The sequence below is a fragment of the Conger conger genome, chromosome 7 (genome assembly GCF_963514075.1).
Source record: "Conger conger chromosome 7, fConCon1.1, whole genome shotgun sequence".
Classification (NCBI taxonomy): Eukaryota; Metazoa; Chordata; class Actinopteri; order Anguilliformes; family Congridae; genus Conger; species Conger conger.
The window spans coordinates 6,249,360-6,260,285 of NC_083766.1; the positions used below are offsets into that span (position 1 = coordinate 6,249,360).

The 10,926-nt window shown below is 41.2% G+C and overlaps 2 protein-coding genes across 4 annotated transcripts; one reads left to right on the top strand and one right to left on the bottom strand.

The window, feature by feature from the left end:
• The first annotated feature begins 512 nt into the window (after window positions 1-512).
• On the top strand, window positions 513-3,571 carry LOC133132495 (aquaporin-11-like). Its single transcript, XM_061247951.1, has 3 exons — window positions 513-1,107; window positions 1,461-1,577; window positions 3,462-3,571. Exons 1-3 carry the CDS (start codon window positions 513-515, stop codon window positions 3,569-3,571), a joined length of 822 nt encoding a protein of 273 aa, XP_061103935.1.
• Window positions 3,572-4,381: 810 nt separating this feature from the next.
• On the bottom strand, window positions 4,382-10,305 carry LOC133132971 (methylosome subunit pICln-like). Of its 3 annotated transcripts, none has more exons than XM_061248825.1 (7): window positions 9,531-10,049; window positions 8,812-8,948; window positions 7,678-7,818; window positions 7,258-7,362; window positions 6,923-7,096; window positions 5,712-5,799; window positions 4,382-5,140 (listed from the first exon to the last, which is right to left on the bottom strand). In XM_061248825.1, coding segments are annotated over exons 1-7 (765 nt in total). In that variant the 5' UTR covers window positions 9,650-10,049; the 3' UTR covers window positions 4,382-5,139. The 3 variants fall into 3 exon arrangements, with proteins under 3 accessions (XP_061104809.1, XP_061104808.1, XP_061104807.1); XM_061248824.1 differs by lacking the exon at window positions 4,382-5,140 and adding an exon at window positions 10,107-10,305 and having other exon boundaries at window positions 5,708-5,799; window positions 9,531-9,698; XM_061248823.1 differs by lacking the exon at window positions 4,382-5,140 and having other exon boundaries at window positions 5,708-5,799; window positions 9,531-10,050.
• Window positions 10,306-10,926: the final 621 nt, after the last annotated feature.

The following is a 10,926-nucleotide window of genomic DNA, read 5'->3' on the forward strand; positions in this document are numbered from 1 at the left end:
CTCATTCGTGTGACTAAGCTCACCGTAATAGCGCACTTTTGTTTTTACAGTTAGTGGGAAAAATAAAAGGTTGCACAGTTGCGAGTCTATAGCCTACTTTTCCTTTATGTTGAATTAAGTTAAATTACTAGCCTACTGTAGGCTATTTTGTTTGTTGTTTCTGTAATTGAAACAGAATTATATTTTGAAACATCAGTTGGGACGTATCAATTATGTATGTAAAAATCAGAAATGCATGGCCTGCATCATCTTGAGTTTGTTTGGTGCTTCCGTCACTGCTTCCTCTGATACCTTTTTTTTCCCCTCTCTTCACGAGTTAGGTGTGAAACAACTCGTGCACCCGCAGCGAAGTCTTCTGGCACCAGAAATGATCCTTGACCTCTGGTCACTGTTCACCGGCAACGCTTGGACTTTAGAACGCCTGAAAGTGGGTTTGCGGACGCAGAGTTTTAAGAGCGCCAGCATAGAGGGACGACGAGCTCGAGCAGAAGAGTTTTAACCACTGCACTGGAATGGAATATCTAGCCATTTCTGTATTATTGTTGCTGATCATTGTGATCTTAAGCGAAGCGGCAAGGACGATAACCTCGACATTCGTCACCAGAAAAGATTCTGCCGCATATCTGTTTGAAATAATTTCAACATTTCAGCTATGTGCCTGCACCCATGAACTCAAACTCCTCGGCGAGGTGGGCCAAATAGACCCGCAGATAGGACTGACCCTAACGTACATAATTGGCGTGGTCCACGGACTAACATTTCGTGGAGCTATTTGTAATCCATCCGGTGCACTTGAACGCGTTTACCGTGGAAACCTCACCGGCAAGGGTGCTTTGGCACGGATCGCATTGCAATTTATCGTAGCAGTAGTTGCACGTTTGGTGGCACTAGAAGTCTGGGCTCTGGAACTCTCAGACTTGCACCTCAAGCACAAATCACTGGGATTCAAATGCAATAATCCAATTCACACCGTCCTGCCTAAAGCAGTTGTTGTGGAATTGGCGTGCGCGTTTGCCATGCAAACAGCTGTCACTCACGTGAACAGACTGGACGAAAAATACAGAGTTCATTTCATTGCCGCTGTGATCACAGTCTTGGTTTACGCAGGTTTGTGAATTATTACTTTAAAACTCAACAGGTCAGCAAGAACAGTTTGGCATAAATTACTAAAATCTGTCTGTGTGCGACGTTTTTTCATAACTTTCGATATTTCATGGTTCTAGATCAATGTGCCTAAATTAACTAGATATCAATTTTGTTCTATCTTTTGGGAGGGTACGTTTGCCTGGTAGTCCATATGACTTGTATCAACATTAACAACTTTTTGTACCCGGCGCTCCATAATAAGCCCTACAAAGACTTTTGGAAAGCATTACGAGCAAAGTCAGAAAGAAGCAGTCAATCATTATTGGAATAACACCTTGTCTTGACGCGCATGTGTTGTGTTTCTTGTCTTGTAGGAGGCAACGCTACTGGAGCCGTGTTTAACCCAGTACTGGCGTTCTCCACCCAGTTCCCCTGTAGCGGAAACACATTTCTGGAGTATTCCCTTGTATACTTCGTGGGACCCATTTTGGGTATGTTATCCGTGATAAATCTGTGAATACATTTATTTTCAAGTTTTTCTTGTGGTGTAAATGCAATGTATGAACAATACCCATGGAAAGTTTGGACACACCTTGCCCTTTTATGCTTTTTCTTACATATCTGTATTCCTTTTTTTCCACAGTGCAATCACTATGGTAACAGGATTAACCATTTGAAAGCATTCAAACTCGCAGTTATATCTGTATAAGCTATTGTAAGATACTTCGGCGACAACAGTTCCTTTGTAACATGTGGGTGGTAAAACAAGTGTGGGGGGACCTCATCTTCTCTGCATTTTGGAAATCCACATACTATAAGAAAATAAGGTGATGTCAGTATCCTTTTCACAACAAGGGTCGAGCGAACCAAATGCATAATAGATCATCATTCTAAAAACATGCTAACTCTGGGAAACATTGATAGAATTTCAATTGTTTACTTAGAATTTCTCTGGAGGAATTTTCATTGATGTCCGTTTTGCCATTGTATACTTCTACAAAAGTACTTGTACATAGGAATGTTATTATCTACGTTTTGTATAGGCTCTCTGGAACACAATTATCCCATGCACGAACATCTCTGATCAGTAATGTAGTTGCAGAGAAAATGCGTTACCCCATCCTTGTGCAAGGAAATTCTGTATAATTCAGCTCATCAGAGACCCGTCTTCGGGCATGTTATTGATGTGATGACTAAAAACCATTTTAGCTAATGACATCAGGTTTCCAACTGTGTATAGTTTTAGGCTTGCATAAGCCTAAAAGTGTGCATATTGGAAATAAGCATAGACTGTTGCGCTTTGGGAAAAACAGTTCTTGAGATTTTCTGCCAAAAATGACTGGCATTTTACACCAAGAAATATTTTGCAATGCCTAAGCCTAAATAGAGCACAGGATAAAAAGTGTTGTTTGGTTAAGTAAATATTTTACACCATATAATTTAGTTTCCATGTTTCCTTTTGGAGTCTCCAAATGTCCTTTTTGGAAAACTGCCTAGACATAGCTTCGAAAAAACAATGCAAAATGCTTATTTTTGATGGTATTGTCATCATATTTGAAAGGGTGTTTGTCCAGCGTTGTGGCTGTGAGTCCATTGCTTCCAACTGCACCAGCCACAGCTATGATAATCTGTATCCGGTCAAAAACAGAAAATCGTTTAAGAGAAAACAACCTTCCTCTTTCACTGTGTTTGAGCATCTGTAACTTTTAGTAATATTTGGAGTAATTCTGACTCTTTGACAACAAACCCCAAAGGGTTACCGTTCAGAAGAGACCAGGATTATGTCTGTAGTCTAAAGGTTTCAAGAATAGTAACCATTTTATTTTAGGCATGTCATTTTCAAGCTTGTCAAGAAAGGGGGCAATACTTAAGGGGTTAAATCATCAAGGGTCCAAGGTATCAAATTTGCCTCAAACCATTGTGCTGCTGCCAGATATGTACAAAATACAAGGATTTCCTCCTAATTTTTCTGTTGAGCACAATGGAAAAAATATTCTAGGTTCTGTATGCATAACAAGTGCTGTGATAATTACAGTACATGGTAAAACCAAAATGTATAAAAAATATCCTTAAATAAAAACTGATAATCAAGGTTCATGACAGGGAACCACAAGGTCAGTGCCATTTCTCAAGGCTGCAAGATCAGCAGTCATTGGGCCCTTGAGCAAGGCCCTTAACCCTGCATTGCTCGATGAGAGGATTGTCTCCTGCTTAGTCTAATCAACTGTAAGTCGCTTTGGATAAAAGTGTCAGCTAAATGACATGTAATGTAATGTACGGCATATGGGGTCATCTGATTTTCCCCGATAGGCCATGCCCGTAACGCCGAAATGTGAGTGTACTGTATGTTGTCCCACTTTGTCCTCTGCCCTCAGGTGTTGCCATCTCCGTGCTGCTCTTTGACAAAATCATCCCACGGTTTATGTACGAGAGGGGCGCAGACTTCGCTGGCATCACGGAGAAGATCAAGGAGAAGACCGCTTGAAAGCTGCATTACAGTACATTCCCAGATCCAGCACTCAAGCAGGACTTTGGTGCTGGTGCATTGATTTGATTTGCACCAAAAATTTAAAAAAGCATAAAAGAACTTAAAAAGGACAACATCATACATAAGAGACAAGACGATTTGTGCGGGAGAGGAAAGAAACCGGGGCATTCATGACCTGCAGGCTTGTAATCTAACTCACATTTAGCACGCTGAAGATTCTCCACAAGGGGGAGCCCGTAGCCCTAATGGTGCTTCACGTCAATGACACTGTCCCTGTATGCCGATTAAATTGCTGAAATGTTGTCACCTGAGAATAATGTTGTGTGGTGAAGGGCAAGATCACATGAGCAGTAGGTCTACATGTCAGGCCAGCCCAGGTGCATTTTTATCATTATGTCCAGTCCTACTGAACAAATTTTAAATGGCCTGTTAGTGACCAGCCTTAACAGGGGGAGTGTTCTCATGTGCTGTAGTAAGATGTAAATTCTGTTAAACCACATACAGTAACACTGAAATGAGTGCCAAGTAGCTAATGTGGCCTGTTCCAAAGGGGAGAACTAGGTCATTGGAATTAAATTTCATTTTTTGAAAGATGTGGAGAACTTACAAAAACGTGACAATTAGATGAAATATTTTGTATACAGCCAACTTTAACAATGAGCCCAGATGCATTCATGCCATATTAAAATTTTACTGCGATCACCTCTTCAAATATCCATTTTATTCCACATTCAAAATGGTGCATTGCATTCAGATCCACACAACCAAAGCAATAATGAAATACTCGCATACCTTCTTACTCTGTAGTTCATGTTCTTGCTTCTAATGCATTTATTTTTGTGATTTCACACATTTCCATTAGTGTTACAATTTAGATTTGTTTAAAACATGGAGGTCCTTTTGAGACACACAGTTTGGACTGGTTAACCAGCAGTATATGTTTTGAGCAAACCGATGCTTTTTACATAATCTGTAATTACTTTTAAAGGGGAAAAGCCCAATCAGTTCTCAAAATTGCTGATGCCACTTCCAAAAGCCGACAGTCATGGAGATGTAATCTGTTAAATTGAGCTGTAAAAATGAAGCTTGGACCAACACCCTTCCTTCTGGACTGCAGTTTACTTCCTTAGGACTATAAAAATATCATAGATATACAGGGGCTGGCAGTGGAAGAGGATATGCCCGTGTAATAAGGAGGAAGACTGAAATATGACTGAACACATTATGGAACGGAACATGGCATTTAGCTATACCCAGACCATCTGTTGCTGATATGGACAACTCATTATTTCAAACAATCCTGCTGTTACAATAATTTTTTTTATTACAAAACAGATTTGAAGACTAATGGAATTATTCTCTGCTCGTGAACAAAATTAAACACACATATAAAGTACAATGCAACTGAGCCGATGGATCACATTAGCCCAAAGACAAATAATTAGCTGGTCAATGTCAGATACTGGCTACACAAACAGATTCAGTGTCTTGATAGGGTTTACGGCCAAAAAAAGCTATTCTTCAGCTTCCCCTCATCAAGTGCTTCAAATAGGAAGACTCTGCAATCTGTAACATCACAGCCAGAAACAACAGGAATATAAACGCTTGCATCTGCTCCTTTTCACAATTTTAACAAGGCATACATTCTCATTGTTATTCTAGTTATGTTTTCGTTGTTCCAAGCACACAGACTAAACAACCCCAGAGGCACATTATGTGGACCATTTATAGATTACATATTAATGTATTCATGAGGATAGTATAGAACTACTCATAACCTTATTACATCTGAGAATTTATGTGTACCATAATCACCACATTGACAAGCAAGGAGCCTGGCTCAATGCTGCAAGTATGACCTCAGTGTCAATGTGGCCTGAAATCCCATTAATGAAGATGGCTGAAACAAGGCCTAGCTACCACATAAAAATCCCAACAGCCCTACGATGTCTGCACAGCCCTGTGATAAGACATTCGGTGCTCTGTGAGAAATTCATTAAACGGGTGGTGAAATCTCAGTCCAGTCAAAAATAGTGATCAGTTGAATCTGGATGGTAGCTGCCTGGGTGGGGCAGAAACCTGCGCTGTCAAGGTCCAGGGGTGAACAAAATAAGGGGGAAACAAACAAAGCTCTTACCAGTGATCCACATCTGCGTCCTCAAACTGGCCAACCTCAGCCGCGATCCCAGAATCCATCACTAGGCCTGAGTCCACCGCTATTCCGTCTTTTAAAAAAATAAAATAAAAAATAAAAAAAAAATTAATAATTGTATAGACATTTCACTTGGCTTTCATTACACTGAGGGAGCTGCAGAAGGAGAGGGGGCGATTGCAAAGTTCAAGACTGTCCCAGAATGCCAAATTCTGGCAGGTGGATACTGATCCAGGATCAGTTCAGAGACAGAAGGTCATCTCTCATGGAAGTTGACCGCAGTCACACTCAAATTCTGACGCCCCTGTGAAACCTGAAAGTGAGAGGCAGTTTATCAGTTCTCCTTAAGCCACAGGTGTCAAACTCCAGTCCTGGAGGGCTGCAGTGTCTACTGGTTTTCAGGTTGTTTCGGAACCAGCGGTTCATCGATTGGCTAAAGAATCCACACACCTTGTTCTCAAGGCCTTAATTGACAGCTTATCGAAACAAAACCACAAAATCCTGCAGACACTGTGGCCCCATGGGAATTCAGTTTGACACCCCTGGGTTAAGCTGTCGGAGTCTGTTCACATCACGGTCATCGCCAGCTTTCTGTGAGGTTCAGCCTGTGGGGCACTGTGCTGATGGATGAAAGGAGGAACAGACAGAATAACAATGTCTCCCAAAGCTTGTCACTTCCACAAGAAAATGCAAATGAGGCAGAGCGCATGCTACCAGTCTGACAACAGGAAACTGTGGCATAAAGCTGGCACCACAACCCACCCTCCTCTGAAATCAAGAGGTCACTTCCTGTTACCGACAAATATGCCAATCAAATAACTTTATATAACGGCATTATATTCGGTTCTATAGCAAAGAGCATTATTGCATTGCATGTGAAATGTACACCTCTAAAATTGCATTGAAAATGTTATGCTTTTAAGAAAAAAAAAAAGAAAGACGCTAATTGCTATAACTGACAACATAACTGCACACTTATGTTTTGACCAATAAACTACACTACTAAAAGCATACCACAGTTAGCTGGAATATGAAGATTAAATGCACTACAAATGACAAAGAAAAAAAAAAGTATAAACTGAGATCAGCAGTTGGTTAAGTAATAGTTTAGTTTAAAACAAACAGATGGGCGAAATACTGAGGCAAAGTTTATAACCACTTGAAACACCCTGAATAAAAACCATCATCTTTTTTACCATCGCATGCTGCGGAGCTGTCCTCAGTTTTGACGCCGGCCATGCGGGACTGACTGGCGACCGATTCGGCTAGCATGCCCTCCAGCCTCTCCAGTGTGGCCTGGCCCTCCAGAGTGAGATGGGAGAGGCCCTCCTCATAGGTACAGAAGGTGGGCAGTTCCCCCTGGCCTTGCTCTGCAAATAATGTTGGGGGACAGGAAGTCTGTGAGATGTCACTTCCTGTCAGACCTGACCGATCAAACACACACCCACCGCAATCCCCAACCCCTTGGCCTGGCTTTAGCTGTAAACATTCGGCTTCCCAAGAGACAAGACGGAACTCGCTGAACACTAACCGGCCTCCTCCACGTCATATTCGTCCCCCTCAAAGTCTGAGTCCGAGTCCTCGGCGTCGGGGTGCAAGGCCTGGCAGTCGCACATGGCAGAAAACATGGGCTCCACTGAGGAATCGCACACATAAAAACAAGGCGTGAGCTCCAATAAACAGCAACAGAAACGGCACAGAGTAAAGCTAAAGCATGCTACGCTACGCTACGGCGCAACGGCAAAACCAATCGCACCGTTTCAACTGATTTTTTATTATTTATCATTTTTTAATCTTAGCGGCATGTTAGATAATAATGGAGTTGGATTGATAGCACACTGTGAGACCACCACACAGGCAATATTTTCAATGTCATTGCAGCAAGCGAACACTACTGAATGAACACTGAATGAAGAGCCACATGCGATATCAGCACTGCCTCAGCACTCACAGGCAGCTTTATTACTGGGCACAAAGCGGATCTCTGTGACTGGGGCCGAGGAGTCATCTTCGTCATCGTCATCATCCTCGCTGTCGTCTGCATTTTCTTTCTTATGGGCTTCCTCAGCTTTCTCCGGCATGTCGCAGTCCTCTGGAAAAACAGCTCGTTTGCATTAGTAGTTCGTTAAATACAAGAAAATACCGTGTTATACAGCCAATTAATAATAACAAAACTTCCCATACTTACATTTTCCGTAAACCCAATGGTAATAAAAGTTGCACTCAATTCCTCCCTGTTTTGGGGTTTTTTCTCCCCAGGATCACCCCCACACAACTTTCACAGTACATTTCAAACATTCACGGTTTAAAAAGCAGACAGAATTCTTTACATCATTTTGTCAGTCTGAGTGCAACTAAGCTGGCCATATGGACACAAAAAATGATGTTAGATGACCAAATCTGGCTGATATAGTGCGTGTGTCTTGAGCTCACACAAGCAAGTTAATACAAACTGCAGCAAAACCAACTTAATGAAAATCATTAAGTTGGTTTAAAGAGGGGAATGATGAAGGGCAGTAAAATATTAAAATAATCATTCTAGACCATAGGCTATTCAAACATATTTAATATACTGTTTAACAGTATAACTTTAGCCTGACATATATGCCCATAACTGTCCATTGTTTATTCACACTGAGTTCTTTATTGATGGGAAAAAGAACTCAGTGTGTGCACAATTCACCCAGGGGCTGGCATTTCTACTTGCCTGCTTTAGATGTCTTTATCTGAGGGAGGAGTATTGGCAGAGGCTCAAGGGTGACAATGTGCCTCTCTTACACCCTGCGAAAGTGCATTGAGCAGTTTGGAGCCAGCCTGGGACAGGCAGCGGGCACTTCAACACAAACAATGGTTTCTTTGGCTCTCTTCATGCTGGGAAAACCAGCCAGAGCCAGGAATTAATTATCTGGTAACAGTGAGCTGGGGTTCACTGACGAGCTCGGAATGATTAAAAGTCTGAGATTGTGAGCAACTCCTCGGCTAAGAAGCACTCCCTCCCACGCAAGACTGACATTTCCAATTCCACCTTCCCACAAATATTATGTTTTATATCCGTGCCGTGGATATGGAGAACTCGTGTCCTCACCGTTCAGTTTGGCGTTGACCATCACATACAGGTGCTCCTGTGGGTATGCCTTCTTGTCACGTGAGATGGCATGGAGACTGATTGACGGGTATTCCACAAAGAAGCCCTTTCCAGACTCATCAAACCACGACAAGCGGCTGCACGAAGGTCAAATCATAGAGTGAAGGACATGAATGTGTAAAAACAGAGGTTCAAAACTTATTGCATGTTACGTTATTAGCATGAAAGATTGGCTAATGTAGCAAAGGCTAAGTTGATAATGGCATACAATTCAAAAATTTCATGTTTCAGACTTATGTAGTAGGATACCAAATTTGTTAACCTTAACCAAAGGAATACAAATACAATACAAACTTAAAAGTAAGGCGTGGGATGCAGTATATAACTTATGTACGATATGTACGCGAACCACCGATTTAGCGAATGACATTTTAGATTTCAGCCAGTCCAGGCGAGAAAGCCATATTTTACTGAACACAGTAGAAACGGCTCGATATCAGGTATCAGTATCCTGACTAAGTTAAGCAAACGTTATGTTACTTGTACACTTTCTAACCTTGCCGCGTTTGCATGTTTTTGTTGCGGTTGACGGTTGGATCTGGACACTCTTAAGTTAATAAGAGAAAAATACTGTGTAGGTCACTGCAGTAATTGGCTATACGAGAAAAGATTATTGTAGCCAAATAAATTTGCTAACCAAGATACGCACGAACACTTACGTCTCCGCTACGTACAAGGTCCCTGATCCAAGACCTTTACCGTCCAAGACCACAGTAGTTTCAGACTGCTCGTACCTAACGCCTTCGCTTGGAGGAGAGACGTTGTTCAGCAACACCATTTTAACTCTTTCGGTTTAATCCAGGTGGGAAACGGAGCTATGCAACAGCCTGTTTGTCAAAGTCGTAAAGAAAACTAATCAGTTTAAATGAACCAATAATATTCTGTCTTCCTTCAGTGATAAAACAAAGGTGAAAGTTTGAAAGCTATAACACGTCCAATATTTCACGAGAATCTGTTCTTGTCAGCATCATGGAAGTATGAACTGCACATAGAACTGATACTAAGCGTTGGTTTAAGATACGAGCTGTCCATCCTCCTAAACACGAAATTACATGCAGAGTCGTGATTGGGTGGCTTGTTAAACGTATATTTCTCTGCTTCAAACGCCATCTACTGGACTGGAGATGGCGTCTTAATGGTGGAAACGCACCCAATCTCAAAACACAAAAAACTGATCATCCATGAATCTGAAATAGCTCCTTATTATTCGGTAAAGAACAAACAGAGTCACTTGCAATTGTTTAGGCCAGTGGTTCCCAAACTTGGTCCTGGGAGCCCTCTGTGTATGCTGGTTTTTGTTCCAACCGCAATTGCAATCGCAGAACTTTAACAAGCTGCTATTTTTCTCAATTATTTGCTTTTCATGTTAAGAGGAAGTATTTGCCTTCTTAAACCACATTGTCAGACATACAGAAGCTATGCATGCCATGTATAAAAGCAAGCAATTGTATAAAAAGGCAACTTATTTTTAACTGATCAAATTAAAGAGTATGTTGAATCAATCGGCTCTCAATTAGTGAAATTGTGGACACCTGGCCACTAAAATGAACCACCTGGAAGAAAAGACAGAATTCAAAAGCAAAGCAAATGACAACAAGCCAAACCTGAATTGTGTTGATAAATCTAAGGAAAAAATATTAAACAGATGAGTTCAACAACCTATTGATTAGGAGCCTACTGATTGACCTCAGTCTATCATATGATTAAATCAATTTACCTCTTTATGTAATTGTTTTCAATAATAAGCATAATACAAACGAGATGAGAGTTGTATTCTTCATGGCATGCATAGCTATATCTGACAAAACAGGGTTTAAGAGAGTTCTGGGATTGGAACGAAAACCAGAATACACAGGGGGACCAAAGGACAAAGTTTGGGAACCACTGATGCTGGCTACTTTGTGGACAATTTGGATACAATACATCTGTATTGGAATTTCAAACCTGCAACAGATTAAATTGATGAACGTATCTTTTGCCTAAAGCAATTCTGACTGTTATATTTTACATTTTATTCCGCGTAGAAGACATAAAATGGGACTTGCCCTAAGATCT